The sequence below is a fragment of the Muscardinus avellanarius genome (genome assembly GCF_963383645.1).
Source record: "Muscardinus avellanarius genome assembly, chromosome: 2".
In the NCBI taxonomy this organism is placed as follows: Eukaryota; Metazoa; Chordata; class Mammalia; order Rodentia; family Gliridae; genus Muscardinus; species Muscardinus avellanarius.
This window is the reverse complement of record NC_137787.1, coordinates 83,475,466-83,493,877: the sequence shown is the minus strand read 5'-3', so window position 1 is coordinate 83,493,877 and position 18,412 is coordinate 83,475,466. Positions and strand designations below refer to the sequence as shown.

Genomic DNA, 18,412 nt, shown 5'->3' with positions numbered 1-18,412 from the left:
GCATTACAAACAGGCTCATTTTAGATTTTCAATGATAATTTCTCTTCTTTGCTTTTCTATGACTGAATGGTTACTAATGTGAATTATGACATAATATAGTACGGTACTGAATTTTTAAATAAACTTTTATTGATGAACTGTAATTATGCATCACAATGAGGTATGGAGTGATAGGAATATACATACACACAGCGCTTGGTCTGTTTCCCTCCTGACCCCACCCCACTCCCTGTCCTTCCCCATACATGTTACTGAGATTGAGACTGAACATTTTGTATATGCACATAACATTATTTGAGCTGTTGCCCTCATGATGTATTCTCTCCCCAGCTTCCGTCCCCTAAGCCCCCTCCCTCACTCCACTGGAGTCTCTTTATTATCTGAAATCTGCATTTAAGAGACACTGACCTCACTTTGTAGTTCATACACTTTTTTAGCTTGGATGACATCGTTCTGATCAGGCAGGCATGTCCACTGATGTAAGTAGTTCTTGTAGTCAACATCACTAACCAAAGCCTGACATTTCTTGGCTAGCACCACTCCCAGCATGTCCACGGGGCTGGTGTACTTGGTTTTCCACTTCTCAAAGTCTTTCTTATATTCTCGTTCACTCTGCATCTTGGCTACATTCATAGACAACACAAGCTTTGGGTCATCTTGCACACTTCGGAATCCAATATGGTGCCCAAGTTGCTTCCGGTAGCCTTGTTTATATTTAAACTGGAATAAGAGGAAGCACATTTCTTTTATTAACATAAACAAAGGCCAACTTAAAATAAATTTTCTTTGTTTTCTGAAACTGAAACTAGAAAAGGGATGTCATTGCTAACTTAGTAAGAAATGTTTTCTTACTTAAGTCCTGGTTAAATGGAACCTTCTAAAGAAGCCTAATGTGCTGAGTATTAATAAAATTTATTTTGAGAAATTAATTCCAACTAGAGGCAGAGGATCTGCTAGACATTGTATATGCTTTTAGAATAACACTTCCTAAAGCCCTAGTTATATTATTATGGGAATAAGGACCTCATGAGAAAAAATATGAGCTAAATAACAGAAAAGTTAAGAAGGCATGTGACTTGGGGAACAGGCTTAAAAGTGTAAATTAGTTTATTCAATAGTAGGGATTTTAGAGTGTTGTCATATGGTTATGTCACACAAGCTTGTTCTATTTGGGATTATATATTACATGCACGGGTGTCTAAAAATATCTAAATATCCTAGATTGGAAAGAAAATTCCAAGCTGGGCGTGGTGGCACACACTTGTAATCCCAGCATTCGGGAGCCTGAGACAGGAGGATCGAGGTTTGAGGACAGCCTCAGCTACTTAATGAGATTCTTTGCAACTCAGTGAGACCCTCTTTCAAAATAAAGAATAAAAAATAGGCCTGAGGGTATAGCTCAAGAGGTCGAGTGCAGCTGGGTTCCATCCCCAGTACTGAAAAAAAAAAAAAAGAACTTTGGAACCCAGGGGCATTCGACCTCTGAGCTATACCCTCAGCCCTATTTTTTATTTTTTATTTTGAAACAGAGTCTCACTGAGTTGTGGAGAGCCTCACTAAGTAGCTGAGGCTGTCCGCGAACCATGATTCTCCTGTCTCAGCCTCCTGAATGCTGGGATTACAAGCGTGCTCCACCATGCCCAGCTAAACTACATAAATTTAAGAGAGTAAAAGTAAAATGCAGTATTTAGATTCATTTGGGAAAATTTACAATTATGCCAAGTGACAATGGTAATAATAATGAGTGTAATAATATTTACTTGATGTTAGATGCTGAACATATATTATCACTCACATAAGTAAATTCTGCTTTTTTCTTATGATCCCCAGCCTCATGGTTTTGCATATTAAAAATACACAGGAATTTAAGTTGACTATTGGCTCAATCCAATAAAACTGCTTACAAACAAACAAACAAACAAACACAACTAGTGCCATAAATTCTGTATAGAACGCATATCAGAAGCTCGCTTACTTTGCCCTAACCTCCTATATCAACAAAACAACACTAAATTTTTAGGCACTCTATTTTAAAAGAAGTTTTGAAAAAAAAAATAAGTCACTGACACAGGAGGATCATAGGTTCATGGCCAACCTCAACAATGTGATGAAACTCTCAGTAATCCAGGAATATCCTGATTCAAAACAAAAATTAAAAGGGCTGGGGGTCTAGCTCAGAGGTAGAATGCCCCTGGGTTCAATTCCCAGTATCCTTCCTCCCACAACAAAAGAAGGAGATTGAAGAACTTAAAAAACTAAAACCAAAGGATAACAAATAAGAAATTTGAGATACTTGAAGAGATGACCTGTAGAAGGGGAAATAAGCTACTGGGTGATGTTCTAAAACAGAGATATAGTACTGATTGGTAAAATATTTAAGATAATATGACAAGAAAGGAACCTGCCCTGAAGGATTCTGAAATTCTCTCTTTTCTTTTTAGTATTGGAGATGAACCTAGGGCATTCTGCCTCCAAGCTATACTCCCAGCCCTATTTTTTATTCTTTTATTTTGAAACAGGGCCTCACGAAGTTGTAGAAGGCTTCATTAAGTAGCTGAGGCTGACCATGAGCCTGTGATCCCCGTCTCAGCCTCCCAAGTACTGGGATCACAAGTGTGCATCCCCACGCATGGCTCTGAAATTTGAATATTTGTAAATATCCACATATCCACAGACTGCCTGACATGGAGAAAAGCAAAAGGTTGAATCAGAGATTGATTAAATCAGCATTGTTTTATCTTCTAGCTCTAAATTTTATTATTCTATTTTATTAAATTATATACTCAAAAATAGCACTAATTTTCTGAAATTGTATAGATACAAAAACCATTTAAAACCAAAAGGAAATACAGTCTCTACAATGGTAAAATGTCTGTTTTTAGTTAATTGAATTGTAAAGTAAAAATTCAAAAGGGTTTAACTAATGGGTTCAAAAGTAAAGAGATTAGGTACTATCAAATGTTGGGTTGTTTGGAAATTGTTGATGCTATTTCTCCTATTCCTAAGCTATCTTTAGCATATAATGAGAATGAGTTTACTTTCTGGGAAACATTCATGCATCACTATTGTTTTGGGTTCGTCATCAGACTGATGCATATTAATGAGGTATTGACCTACAAGCCAGAGAGTGGGTAATACTACAGCATTAAGCTAATTTTCCAGCCTTTCTGGACTGCCACAACTGGATACAGTTCCCCTTATATTTTTAGAACTTAGTGTCAGATTCTATCTTTAGACACTCTTTCTACTCTGTATTTCAACCTATGTATTGAACCTAATTATTTTATTTTATTCTGGTACTGGGAGTTAAACTCAGGGTCATTCTAACTCTAGGCTAGATCCAAAGCCCTATTTTATATTTTAGTTTGGAAACAAGGTCTCGCTAAGTTGCTGAGGCTGGTCTCGAACCTGTGATCCTGCAGTCTCAGCCTCCCAAGTCTTAGGATTACAGGCCTGTACCACCATACCTGGCCTGTTTTGTTTTAAAGATTTTAATGAAGAGATGGTATTTCTCCATCAAATATTGGTAATTTATTCTCTATAACCAAAATTATATGGATTGTTTTATGGTTTTGGGGGGAATAACAACATTAAATGTTTATCTATACATACAGATGATCTAATTGCAATTTACAAAAATTTACTCAAAAATAGGGACCTAGATGTCTAGTTTGTTCATCAGCTGTATTGCCCTTCATAGCTAGAAGCCACCTTCTAGAGCACAAGGATCCTTCTTCTGTGAACTTTGGAACAGATAACCAACAGAAAGTAAACTTAAGCCCTCTGAATCATAAACCTGAATTTCTGAACCGTTTAAGATTTCTCTGCAGGCATGGTGGGGCATGCTTGTATTCCCAGCATTTGGGAGGCTAAATGTGGAGGATCACAGATTTGCGTCCAGCCTCAGCTACTTAGTGAGGGCCTCCACAATTTATTGAGACCCTGTTTCAAAATAAAGAATAAAAATAGGGCTAAGGGTGTAGCTCAGAGGTAGAATGCCTGGGTTCAATTTTTTTTCCCCCAGTTTCAGTACCAAAAAAAAAAAAAAAAAAAAAAAAAGAGTTTCTATGTCCCAAGCTAATTTATTAGTATAAGTAAAAGATGGGCCAAATAATAATAATAAAAAAGCCAAGTAATTTTTAAATATGTGCTCATTTGGGAGGCTGAAACAGGTGGATTTCAGATTCATGGCCAGCCTCAGCTACTTAGTGAGGTTCTCTGCAACTTAGTGACACCCTGTTTCAAAATAAAGAATAAAAAATAAGTCTGGGGGTTTAGCTCAGAGGTAGGACGCCCCTGGGTTCAATCCCCCAACACCAAGATACATACATACATACATACATACATACATACATACATACTTATTATAAAATCTATCAACATTGAGTTTTTATTACCCAGCACTTTCAACTTGTCTAAAATATGTAAGTAGAAAACAGGAAAATTAATGTCAAGCAAAGTAGGACAAACTGGAATCTCTGGTTCCTTGGCAGTATCTGAAAATGTAGCATCTTAAGTGTAACAGATCTTTGAGATACTGTTTAACCTGTAAGTGGGCGGTCCCTTTTGATATCCAAATAGTGAGAAGAGTGAATTCTGGGTAAACACTGAGGGCTGGTGAAGATGGAGGAAACGACATTACATTTTGAAAACTAAAGTCTATCTATAAGCAGAATTGCCGACATGAAGTCACTTCCTTCAGATAAAAATATCTCCTCATACAAGCCGAGCTAGTACTTACGTCGCTAGCAATATCCCTTGAAGCTTTGGCCAGCTGCACGGAGATTGCATCAAGCGGAAGATCATAGCCTTTCTTCAAAGCTTCTTCCCATCCAAGTTTATAGAATTTCTGAAAATTAAAAAAAAATTTAGCATTATTGTTTCTATATTAAAAATCTCAACAGATAATTAATCAAAAGTTTACATAGAGAGTAGTTATAAGATTCTAACACATGGATAAAAACATAACAGGTGGTTTGATAGAATAGCAAAAGCACTGATTCAGCATCACATGACCTGGCTTGACTCTTATTTTCATTATGGCTCTGAGACTTCCTAGTGGTATATATTTTTGTTTGTTTTGTTTTGTTTTTGTTTTTTGGTACTATGGATTGATATCAGGGTAATTCTAACTCCAGACTACACCCTCAGCCCTATTTCTTATTCTTTATTTTGAAATAGGATCTCATTAAGTTGCAGAGGGCCTCATTAAGTAATTGAGGCTTTCCGTGAAACTGGGATCCTCCTGTCTCAGCCTCCCAAGGACTGGGATTGCAAGCGTGCGCCACCAGGTCCAGCTCCCCTGGTGGTATATTTGAACATAGCCTCTACTATTCAGCAACAGTATATCACATCAGATATACCAGGTACCTTTTCTCCTGCTGTTGACTACAGTTTGGGTCTGCTATTGATTATTATTATTATTATTATTATTATTATTATTATTATTATTTTCGGTACTGAGAATAGAAACCAGGGGCATTCTACCTCCAAGCTACACCTCCAGTCCTATTTTTTTTTTTTTTTTTTTTTTTTTGGTGGTACTGGGGTTCCTGGAAGCCCTCTACCTCCGGTCTACACTCCCAGACCTATTTTATATTATTTTTATTTGGAAACAGGGTCTCCTAAGCCAGCGCGCGCGGCTGGCTTCGAACTTGCGCGATCTACCTGTCTCAGCCTCCCAAGCGCGGGGATTACAAGCGTGCGCCACCACGCCCGGCTCCAGTCCTATTTTTTATTCTTTATTTTGAATAGGGTCTCACTGAGTTGCAAAGGGCCTCACTAAGTAGCTGAGGCTGTCAATGAACAATGATCCTCCTGTCTCAGCCTCCCAAAACGCTGGGATTACAAGCGTGCGTCATCATACCTGGCTGCTATTTTAAACACTGATAGTAAAATAATAACAAAAAGAAAATCAAGCAACAAATTTTAATTACCTAAGTGATAAAAGCAATAGATTGAATGCCTTTAAAAAGTCGCAGTAAATGAATTAACCTTTCTGAGTCAATTCATGGAATAGGGACATATCTGTTATGTTAAAATTGTACAGAATTTCTTACTTGGTCCTTATAACAACACAACACCATAGGTGCTTTTATGGTTGTAATTTTAGGGATAAATCTACTGAGGTTAAGACAGGTAAGTGGTTTGCCCAATATCATGCAAGTCATAAATGCCAAAGCCAAATCTCTAGGTTCATTTTATGTGTGTATGTGTGTGCATGTGCGTGTGTGTGTGTTTTAAACAATTATTTATTAATTTCCTGCTTTGTACCACACACAGTGTGCACAGAGCTAAGCAAAACAGACACGGTGTCTGCCTCCGTGGAGCACAGAGCTGAGCTGAAGCACTGTTCTTCACTAAGGTTTGCAACCTCCCTAGGGAAGCTCGTTTGAGTCACTAGTTTCCCTTGCTCCAGTGTGTGCATCAGTTACTGATTATTATCAGTTCTAAGACTAAACATGAGAGCAAGCGTTATTTATATACCTGACTATATAGCGTTTGGTTCTGCTTGGCTTGTAGGATATCCGGTGTATCAGGCATCACATGAATCTTGGTCTTATCTTTATTCCAATCAATGGTGTATAAATGCTAGGAAGCGAGAAAAATAGATGTTTAAAATCTGAATAAACTGCTTAAGATGAAAAGAAAGAACATAGATTACTCAAATACACTTCATTTGAAGTGGTTAATGCTACGGTGAAATATGATTCAGAAATATATCTATTAATAATCAGAGCTTTCTCAAATCTTTCTAATCCATTCCCGATACTGGTACAATAAATGGTTACTAAAGTAAGATACAATTCAGAAAAGATATTAAAATCAAACTCAGATTTAAAAAATAACATTTTAGATATTTCCCAGCATCTAGGAAGTATTGCAAGTACTCGAGATGTAATTACTAAAAATATAAGCAATTGTTAACCCAATTACAAATACAAGAGAGGGGCACTAAGATGCTCTGGAGCTATCTGCCGCTGCCTAGAAGTGGTGGACCCAGCTAAACTTCCCAGGCATGAGCCAGCCAGCGCCCCTGGCCTTCCCGCACTCGGAGCTACGTGGAAGGGCGGTGTGCCCTCTACCTTGTTCATGGTGTGTGCATTCTGCTTGGCCAGCACCATGTCCATGGAATCATTCAGCTTCTTGAACTGGAAGTTGCTGGGGTGCTGGCGATATTTCTGGTCACTGGCATACTCAGTGGCTTTCTTGGCCTTCTCCACTTCGAGGGAACCCGCTGGACTCCAGCCAAGCCCTTTGTACCATTCATTGTAGTCCTGCTTATATTCATTCTACAAAAAGGAAAAGCAAACTCGGCTTTACTGTGTCAACTTAGACACAAAAGTGTGGCTGGCCTCTGGGACTGTGGCCTTCCTTCTGAGAGGAAGCCAACCCTCCCCCTGACAGAAGAGAGCCTTACATCACTCTGTATACGATTCATGTTCCTGGTCAGCTCAATGTTCATTGCATCCGGAAGGAGGATGTACTTGTGAATCAGGCGCTTGTAGTTAGTGTTGGTGATGTTGGCTTGGGCGTCCTTGGCAGCTGTGACACTAAGCATGTCTGCAGGGGTGTGGTAGCTGGTCTTCGTATTCTCATAGTTTTTCTTGTACTCTCGATCAGATTGCATCTTGGCTACTTGCATGGAATGGACCAATTTGGGATCATCTTCAAGACTGCGGAAACCAACCATTTTTCCTTTCGCCTTTTCGTAATTGTACTTGTATTTATACTGTGAAGAAAATATAAGGATGTATAAAGAGCAATCCTCTCAACTAAAATCATTCTGGTACTGATATTCTGTATTTCATTAAAATAATATTTGTACATAGCTTTACAATAGACAAAACATGGTTTTGACGTTGTAACTTGAGTCTCACAACTACATATAGTGAGGTTCTTATTACCTTTATTACTATCCTTATTTTATAGATGAGTATAAGCTGAAACCAGAGAGGTGGGAGACTTTCAGAGATAACTAAGGATTAGAAGCCAGAACTTGTAATGTGACATCTCACTTACTCTCGCACATGCTCTGTTGTTATGAGAATACTACAACAATTGAGAGAGAAGAATGGGATGGTCCAAAGCAGTTTCATGCTGCCTGACAAACCTATCGTCCAGTCATTTGCTGATGTGAATAGGTTCAATTATGAAACACATAGTATAATTTTACAGTACCTTTATATTTGTGGACTTTCTTTTCTTCAAGACTTTCTAAATTGGCATAATAAAGATTTTTGGTTTTACTATTTACCACCCTAACTTCTAAAAAGGGAAGATTTATTTATTTTTTATTAGTTCTTACTAATTCTTTATTCTATACAAAAAAATCTTTCATAAAATATTTGCTGAGATACAGTGATACAATTGTAATAGAAAGAAAGAATGGTTTTTTATTTTTTACTATATCTTTTTTTTTTTTTAGAAAGGGAAGATTGATATATACATGGAAAGCTTCTTATTCTGCCAATTTGCTGTGAGCTCAGGTTACAAGGTAGCAGCCAGAAAAGCCAACTCATTCAAAATAGAAAGGAATTTGGAATTCTTAGAACAGTGAGAAGTGGGATGTGCTGTATAGGAAGGGAAGATGAAGAGCAGAGAAGGAAGAAGAGAAAGTATAACTTGGAACTTGGCCACGTTGGCCATTTCAACTTGCTTTGAAATGTGCTCCCCCTCCCAATCCCAGGGCATTAAATGGTCCCTGGAGTGGATTTATTATGAAAATAAGCAGATGAAAAAAACTGAGTTTCTTGTGTAAGATGTATTGTGATACCTTTCAGCTTTGGTGGGGAGTGGAGACAGGCTAATTCGGCATGTTTGCTAATGTTTGTGATGTAAATATTCTCACCACAACAGGCATCAACCTACCAATGGTTTAACAAGTAATAGGTGGAATTTCTTATTATTTAAAAATCAGTCATCAGGAGCCCAAACAATGGGCATGCCAGCACAGCACTCCAGGAGACATCCTGCCAGAGAGGTGGAGCCCAGGAGGCAGAAGGCAAGAACAATACACACCTTTCACCAAGTTTTCTTGGGATTTGAATAAGGGCTTTGGATTTCTACAAACCTTAACCTTAATGATAGCATTCAAAGTTCACCTAGATCTGAGGTGGGAAGCTGAGATCTATACTGGTCATAACATGGTTATTATTCTGGATTTTTTTTTTTCAAAGAAATGTCAGAGAAAATGCACAAACAAGGCTAAGAGACATATGCAGAACACAGGGAGGCTGCTGCAAGCAGGCACGCCTTGCTTTTTCCTATGTTATCCACTCAGTGTTTCCAGAACATGGCCCTCATGGTTTTGGCGGGCTGGAAAAGCCCAGCCCGGGGGCTGCTTTCCTTCACACTTACATCGCTTGCAATGTCTCTTGAGGCCTTGGCAGCTTGGATAGGAATTGCATCCGTTCTGAGATCGTAGCCTTTCTTTTTAGACTCCTCCAGAGAAAGCTTGTAAAGTTTCTGTAAGACATGAAAAGGCAATTGTTGTTTTCTAAATGGTAAAGTGCGGGTTTAATCTAGAAGAGTAAACCAACTCTGGAGCCTCCTTTCTATTTTTGTTGCTGGTGTTTTTAATTATTTGTTTATTTATTTTTGTGTGTGGTACTGGGGGGTGGGGTGGAACCCAGGGGATTTTCTACCTCTTGGCTATACTCTCAGACCTATTTTATACTTTATTTGGAAACAGGGTCTTACTAAGTTGCCCGAGAGCCTCACTAAGTAGCTGAGGCTGGCTTCGGACCTGTGCGATTCTCCCAAGCTCTGGGATTACAAGTGTGCGCCACCACGCCTGGCTTATTGGTGGTTTAATGGTTGAATGTTTTAATGAGTGACATAATCATATTACTTGATAAGGGTGGGTTCCAGGACAAAATACAGATACTTTTCAAACTCTTAATTGCTTGTCCCAACCCTCATGGACAGGCCTACTCCACCTCTTAGCAGAGCAAGATTAAAAAGGGAAAGGTTCTCATTTGTAGATGTTCACTGTTGCTTTTTAAATATGGACTCTCACAGTTGAGAGAGACCTTGATCAGTTAATTTATTTTTGCTGGCTCAAACAGAAAGATGACAATGGGAAATTATACTTACATCACTCATATTAATTGCATTTGCCTTTGCCAAAACAATCTGGGGGATATCAGGCATAATGTGGATTTTGGTCTTGTCAGCTTCCCATGCTTGCTTGTACAGGTGCTAGGGGGGGAAAAAGCATAAGGTAGTTTTTAAAATCTTAAAAAGAGCTCACTTAACATACATATATATAATTATACACACATATGTTAATATTTTATGTATTTTTATTAGTTTAAAAAGTTTAATGAAAAAGGCATTCATTTAAATAATACAATGGAGTAGATATAAGACACAAATTAAAGTGCCCTGCTTCCTTAACTCACAGCTTAGAGATAGCATCTCCCTCCTAAAATATTCTCTGTATATTACAACTCAGTCCTTTTAATATATAAGCAAAGTCACATAATACACAATGTTCCACATGTTCTTTATTTTACCTAACAATCTAGATTAGAGATCTTAGAACCTGTTAAAGTAATTTACTTCATTCATTTGAAAAGCTGAATCCTTTATCCCAATAAAGGATAAAATTTAACTGATTTTTTCCCCCCAGTTCTCCACTGGTGGATATTTAATTGGTGGTTTCCAGTCTGTTTCTACAACAAGCACAATGCCATGAAGTCTATGGTGACTTGGAAATGTGAGGCTCAGATTTCAATCAAAGGAGAACTTGTCCCAGGATTTGGCAGATAGCTGTCAGCTGTCTCCTCCTTGAGGGTTCAAAGTGGGGATAGCAAGGCTGCTCCATTTTAGTGCATCACAGTGTACTTTTATATTTTTATTTTTATGTGGATTATATTGAAAATGGCATACATTCAGGCTGTGCTTGGTGCCCTCTCCCCCACCCCGCTTCCCTTTCCCCTCTCCTAGCAATGAGTGTCCAGGTTGACCATGCTACATTCATACTTTTAAACATATTCAAATGTAGCTCCTCCATTAATCAATCTCAGCCTTCCTCCTCTCCTCCTCTTCCATTCTAGCTTCTAAAAAGTAATGTCTAAGGTCCTGTGTGGTGTCAGCCAAGGCTGTTGGGTCTGCACCACAGTTCAAACTCCTCCTTGCCCAGTCTTCCCATCCACAGATATTGACCCCCTAAAACATCTCATCCCCCAATTCAGTCTCAGCATCTTCTTTCAGAAACTCTAACCTGAAAGAAACATTTACATATATGTATATATTATATACATCTTTGCATACATCTGTAAATATTTCTATAGGACAGTGAACACATAAATTTTTTCATTTAAAAAACTTTAAATTTTTTTATTTCTAATAAGTTCCGATACTGATACTGTATATAGCATAACATTTTAGTCTTTACAAATCTGATAGGTGAAAAATGCTCCCATTTTAGCCAGGCTCAATTAAAATAAAAGTAATCTCTTCCTGCATATTAAATGTGAGATATACTTGGATTCCTTTTGATGCACATGAAACACTACATCACTGAAAGACTTACTTCATTCATAATTTTGGCATTATTCTGGGCCAAAACCATGTTCATGGAGTCCATCAGTGTAGAATACTTCAAAGTGTCTGGGTGCTGGCGGTACTTCTTTTCGCTAATAATCTCCATGGCTTTCTTGTTTTTCTCAGCTTCCAGTGAGCCCAGAGGCAGCCACCCAATGCCCTTCATGAAGTCAGCGTAGTCAGCTTTGTATTGATTCTGCCAAAGAGGAGACAATTTAGTGATGAGAAGAAGGTAGAACTTCAGTATTCTATAACTTCCACATCAGTTTTCAACCAATAGTGCTTCAACCATTTCTTTTTGTGTGTGTGGTATGGGGGATGGAACCCAAGGGCATTCTACCTCCGAGCTAAACCATTTTTATCCCTAAGTTTTAACTTTTTTTTTTTTTTACATGTTCTTGCATGAGAAATTAAAAATATACAGAAATACAATTGTGATTTTTTTTTTGATGGCTTATAAAGCCATCAGAAGGCTTATGAAGAAAAAGTCAAAAGGCTCACAAAGAAAAAGTGCTAACAAATACCAATTAGAATAACTTGCCAGTTGGGCGTGGTGGCACACCCTTGTAATCCCAGTACCGGGAGGCTGAGACAGGAGGATTGCACAGGTTCAAAGCCAGCCTCAGCTACTGAGTGAGGGTCTCAGCAACTTAGTGAGACCCTGTTTCCAACTAAAATATAAACTAGGTCTGGGAGTATAGCCTGGAGGTAGAAGGCCCCTGGATTTCATCCCCAGCACCAAACACACACACACAAAAAGAATAACTTGCCAAGCGACTATTATCTCTTTAAGAAGGTGACTGTGCTGACCTCTCCAAGTTCCCTTGGCTAATAGATGACTTCTGGGAGCCCATTTCTCTCTTTAAGTCTTTTGCCACCTACCATTCGTCCAATTTCTTCAGGTATACCAGAGCTCTCATTGGTACTTAGTGCAAATTATTTTTCCACACCACTCTGTCATTTTTCTCTATAACTGTAACCAATAGTTGCTTTTGTTTAGGCCTAGATGCACCAGACTGACAATCAACTGCTTTACTTTACATTCCCCAAAGAAATAAAGACTTGGGTTGGTGTGGTCTGCTTTTGATCTGTAATTTATTTATTTATTTATTTATTTTGTGGTACTGGGGTTCTTGGAAATCCTTCTCCAGGCTACACTCCCAGACCTATTTTTATATTTTTATTTGGAAACAGGGTCTCTTAAACCAGCACGGCTGGCTTCGAACCTGCCAGATCCTCCTGTCTCCGCCTCCCAAGCGCGGGGATTACAAGGGTGTGCCACGCCCGGCTTGATCTGTAATTTAAATTCACTTCCTCCAGCCACCCACTGGCCTCCTCAGCTGAATTGGTGGCTCTGAATCTCTCTGTCCTCCCGTGCTCATTCCAGAAGCTGCCTGTGTCATCACCTCTGACACTTTATCAGCAAGATAGGCAATTGCAAAGACAGAAGCAGTGGAGGGAAAGCCAGTTGGGAGCAAGGGGCGGGAGCTATCTAGCTATCTGATTTCTTTTCATCCCTCTATCAGGAGCCTCTAATGCATTTGATCCTCTTTGCTAGACTTATTTCCTTCAACACAGTCTTTTTGAAACCAAATCTTATCTGTTATCACTGAATTCACAGTCCAACAGTGTTCACAGCAACAAAAATAGAAAATACGATTATAGTTTCTGGAGTAGATCTCTGTTTTTAGATAGAGTAAGTTCAATCTAAGGACACAAACAAAACACCTCACCAGGAATTTGCACTCAAAGTTCCTTGAGGATTTTTTTTTTTTTTTTTTTTTTTTTTGCAGTACTGGGGATTGAACCAAAGGGTATTTTGCCTCCAAGCTATACCCCAGTCCTTTTTTGTTGTTGTTCAGTATTGGTTTAGACCCAGGGGCATTCTATCTCCAAGCTATACTCCCAGACTTTTTTTGCAGGTCTGGGGATGGAACCCAGGGGCATTCGACCTCCAAGCTATGCCCTGCCCTATTTTTTATTCTTTATTTTTGAAACAGGGTCTCACCACGTTGCAGAGGGCCTCACTAAGTATCTGAGGCTGTCTACAAATTGCGATCCTAGGTCTCAGCCTCCTGAATGCTGAGATAACAAGCGTGTGCTACCATGCCCGCTTCAACCCTATTTTTTATTCTTTATTTTCAAACAGAGTTTTACTAAGTTGTGGAGGGCCTCACTAAGTAGCTGATGCTGGCTGCGAATCTGTGATCCTCCTGTCTCAGCCTCCCTGAGTACTGGGATTACGAGGGTTTGCCACCACGCCCAGCTCTTCAGAATTTTCAGTGTCTTTTCATGTCCTACTTATGGCCACTCATGATTTGCTTATTATCTAAACGCTTTGTAACTATTGTGGCTTTCACATACATCACTTTGAATCTGCATCATATTCTTGGCCAATTCAAAGCTCATGGCATCTGGAAGCATGTTGTAGGTATGGATCACATTTCTGTAGTTGGCGTTGGTGGCTACTTCCTGAGACTTCTTGGCTGCCACAACGCTGAGCATGTCTACCGGGGTGTGGAAGGATGTCTTGGATTTCTCATATCCCTTCTTGTATTCCCGATCTGACTGCATCTTGGCCACCTGCATGAAGTGCACCAACTTGGGGTCGTCTTCCAGGCTCCGGAAGCCAATGTGTTTCCCTTTGGCTTGCTCATAGGCTTGCTTGTATTTGTACTGTGGACAGAAAGGAAGGCATGAGAATGAAAACAGTGAAGAAAAGGGACAACATATCAGTTATCATTTACAGGGTACCATTAGCTTTGTCAGATATAAAGGATTTTAGTGCTCTTCTGAAACTAGTCGAAGAGCATCACCAGGGGCAGGGAACGAACACTTTATATTTAAAACTTCATCCTAGACTCAAGTCCATGAGGGGAAAAAATTCAGTTAGTCAAAGAGATTGCTCAGCTGTTTAAGTACAGAAAAGGTTTCAATGATTCCTCATGGTAGTGTCTGTGTGTGTGTGTGTGTTTTACTGGAGATTGAACCCAGGGCCATTCTACTTCTGAGCTATATTACCAGCCCTATTTTATTTTATTTTTATTCTTGAAATGAGGTTTCACTAAATTGCTGAGGCTCCTTCTCAAACCTGTGATCCTCCAGCCTCAGCCTCCCAAGGACTGGGATTACAGGTGAGTTCCACCACACCCAACTTCATGGTGAATCTTTAAAGTTATAGAGAGCGTCACAGGTCTCCTGGGTGAAACATGTCAATTTCATTAGCTTAGATTGATCTATAAATGATTTGAACACTCCAAAAGAAGCTTTTTTTTTTTAAAGCCAACATTTAACCTTAAATAATGAAAAAATAATCAGAGGGAACTTGGTCTAAGAGGAAGGAGATAGATGTCTTATGTGTTATATGGGGTGGTGTTCCCACACACCCTGAACTGAGCTGACACACACAAGCTTGGCCTGTTTGTTTGCTCTTGTGTGCTCAGTCTGAGAAGGCCCCCGGGAAGCACTCACATCGCTGGCGATGTCTCTGGAGGCTTTTGCAGCCTTTATTGAGATGGCATCAGGCCTCAGGTCATATCCTTTCTTCTTTTCTTCTTCCCAGCCAGCTTTGTACAGTTTCTAAGCAATGAAACAGAAAAATAACAACATTTTGTTTCCTGGGTTAAAATGGAGATCCTGATTCTAACGTGGTTGGTATGTGGAATTCCATAAATACGAGCTCCCTTCCACCCCCACTCCCCCTTTTGGTTACTGATCTACTTACATCGCTCATGGTGATTTGGTTCACTCTGGAGAGTAGGATGTCTGGGGTATCGGGCATGACATGAATGGTGGTCTTGTCTTTGTTCCATTTTTCAGTGTAGAGCCTCTACAATAAGAAGATCAGGTACATGATGTTATGGCAGGACAAGTTTGTAATCGTGCTAGAAAGAAGAAGAGATTCACATCTCCACAGTAGAAGAGATTAGAGCTGATTTTGAGAAATGAACTATCAAGAGAGCCAAGGAAAAGCTCAAACATTAATGAAGGTAGCCCTTTTCAACTTGCCCCATCTCACAGTTACATGGAGCTTTGTAGTTCTGTTGAATGCTGAGCATGGGTGGAGAGATGGCCTGTGGTCAGTATAAGAAGGCTCAGTAGACATGATGAAGCTACAGAGTGCCCCACCCCCACCCCCACCATCAGAAATATGGGAATGCTGAAGCAGCTCACAGGGGCACTGCAGAGGGGCACTGCAGGTGGGTAGCGAGAGTGCCATGAGGGCTCCCTGCTGCGGCTGGCAGGCAGCTCCTACCTTATCCATGTTCAGCTTGTTGCTCTTGTTAAGTGCCTGTTCCATCGTGTCCATGGAGTACGTGAACTTCAGGTTCTCAGGGTGCTGGCGATACTTCTTTTCACTAAGAATCTCTCCCGCTTTCTTTGCCTTCTCCACCTCCAGGGAATCTATTGGGACCCAGCCGATCCCTTTCATCCAGTGGGTGAAGTCAGATTTGTATAGATTCTTGACAACAAAAAAAGAAAATTTTTATTTCAGAAAGAGTCAGGACTTGGGTTTCTTTAGCTACGTGGCTTACTCATTATCAAAAAGAAAAAGGAGGGGAAAGGGAGGGGGACAGAGATAAGGGAGAGAGAATGCCTGATTTTTAGTCCCTGTGATCTCTTGAAAAAAAATTAATTATAAAAGTGATTGTATTTGTGGTTATTTTAAATAGAAATTCTAATCTAACAATTTCTTTAAAAATGAATTTTCTTAAAAAAAGAAATTAAAAGCTAACTAAATTTTGCATCCAGAAAGATATTTTGTATATAACCTATTTGAGCCTCTTAATTTTTCACAGAATTTATGTTGGGTCAAACATCCAAAGTGATATATATATGCATATATATGATATAGGTATATATAATATCTATGTATCTATGTATCTATCTATCATCTATCTATCTATCTATCTATCATCTATCATCTATCATCTATCTAGTCTTTCTCAACAACAAAAGAACTATATGTAGTTCAGGTGAATGAAATTGTAAAACTTCAAGTCTTGCAGGAGATTTTTGGAGGAGAAGAGGGGTCCAGCCAGGTTTGGATGGAGTGTGGCTCTCACCCCCCCCCCCATCCCATGCACATGGATGACTAGCTGCTGGCAGCCAATGATGGTACATACATCACTCTGAATCTGCATGGCATTCTTGGAGTGCTCCACATTCAAGGCGCCAGGCAGGAGAGTGTAGTTGTGGAAGGGCTGCCTGTAGTTGGCGTTGGTAGCAACTTCTTGAGATTTCTTTGCAGCGGTCACACTGAACATGTCCAGAGGTGTGTGGTACCTGGTCTTGCTGGCTTCGTAGCCCTTCTTATACTCACGGTCTGATTGTATTTTAGCCACGTTCATGTAGTGGACTAGTTTAGGGTCGTCTTGAAGACTGAGAAACCCAATTTGCTTGCCTTTGGCTTTTTCGTAGGCCTCCTTGTATTTGCACTGATTGACAGAGAAGGGCAGAAAGAAGTTTGAAAAGGTAGAAGTCTGACAAATGGAACGCATATAAAAAATTAAACACAGGCCAAATGAAGCCTAAATCTATGTAACATCTAAGCTTTTTTCAAAATCTTTAATGGACTAAAAATATTTCTAATGGATGGTCTTAACCTGTTAGGAGATAATTAGGAAAGGAAAATGTTGTAGTTTATATTGTTCACAAATACATTTTTTAAATATTCTTGAGGCTCCAGAGAAGCTTGTTTAGTGTTTGATGCGTATTTTTTTATCTTGTTTGCATTACAGTATGAATAGATGTGTGTGTGTGTGTGTGTGTGTGTGTGTGTGTGTGTGAGAGAGAGAGAGAGAGAGAGAGAGAGAGAGAGAGAGAGAGAGAGAAAGAGAGAGATACTAGGGATGAAACCTAGGGGCATTCTACTTCTAAATTACACCCCCCAGCATGATTTTTATTCTTTTATTTTGAAACAGGGTCTCACTAAGTTGTGGAGGACCTCAATAAGTTGCGGAGGCTGGCTGCAAACCTGCTATCTTCCTGTCTCAACCTCCCAAGTACTGGGATTACAAGTGGCATCACCACACCTGGCTTGAATGGATTTAAACATTACTAAATTCTGGCCGGGCGTGGTGGCGCATGCTTGTAATCCCCGTGCTTCAGAGGCAGAGACAGGAGGATCGCACAGGTTCGAAGCCAGCCTCAGCTGGCTTAAGAGACCCTGTTTCCAAATAAAAAATATAAAATAGGTCTGGGAGTATAGCCCAGAGGTAGAAAAGCTTCCAGGAACCCCAGTACCACTAAATAAATAAATAAATAAATAAAATATTGCTAAATTCTTATTATTTAATCTATAGTTTTTCCTGCTATTTTCTATTTTACTAGGTTTCTTTCTTTGTGGAAATTGAAATTAAAATAGTATATGCTTTAAAAATACTTGGAACTAGCCAGGGATGGTGGCGCATGCTTGTAATCCCTGCGCTTGGGAGGCTGAGACAGGAGGATCACACAGGTTCGAAGCCAGCCTCAGCTACTTAGTGAGGTTCTCAGCAACTTAGTGAGACCCTGTTTCCAAATAAAATATAAAAAATAGGTCTGGGAGTATAGCTCGGAGGTAGAAAGCCTCTGGGTTCTACCCCCAGTACAACCAAAAAAAAAAAAAAAAATACTTGGAACTGGGAGTGATGGCTCACTCTTGTAATCCCAGTATTTGGGAAACTGAAACAAGAGGATTGCAGGTTCTCAGCCAGCTTCAGCTACTTAGTGAGGCCCTCCACAATTTATTGAGACCCTGTTACAAAATAAAGGGCAAAAAATAGTATAGCTTGTAGGTAGAATGCCCTTGGGTTCAACCCCCAGTTCTGCAAAAAAAAAAAAAAAACTTGGAGAATATTTTTGATTGAGTGATATT

General features: G+C 39.5%; 1 protein-coding gene across 2 annotated transcripts in view; it reads right to left on the bottom strand.

Annotated features, from left to right (window-relative positions):
- Positions 1–18,412, bottom strand: part of NEB (nebulin) — a gene marked incomplete at both ends in the record, with an annotated part of 222,697 nt that overhangs the window by 141,014 nt on the left and 63,271 nt on the right. For both annotated transcript variants that reach the window (XM_080719851.1, XM_080719850.1), the window contains 13 exons: positions 409–720; positions 4,742–4,849; positions 6,487–6,591; positions 7,086–7,292; positions 7,421–7,732; positions 9,361–9,468; positions 10,099–10,203; positions 11,543–11,749; positions 13,918–14,229; positions 15,025–15,132; positions 15,278–15,382; positions 15,809–16,015; positions 16,680–16,991. In XM_080719851.1, coding sequence (XP_080575977.1) covers positions 409–720; positions 4,742–4,849; positions 6,487–6,591; positions 7,086–7,292; positions 7,421–7,732; positions 9,361–9,468; positions 10,099–10,203; positions 11,543–11,749; positions 13,918–14,229; positions 15,025–15,132; positions 15,278–15,382; positions 15,809–16,015; positions 16,680–16,991 — 2,508 coding nt within the window. The remainder of the gene's footprint in view (positions 1–408; positions 721–4,741; positions 4,850–6,486; positions 6,592–7,085; positions 7,293–7,420; positions 7,733–9,360; positions 9,469–10,098; positions 10,204–11,542; positions 11,750–13,917; positions 14,230–15,024; positions 15,133–15,277; positions 15,383–15,808; positions 16,016–16,679; positions 16,992–18,412) is intronic.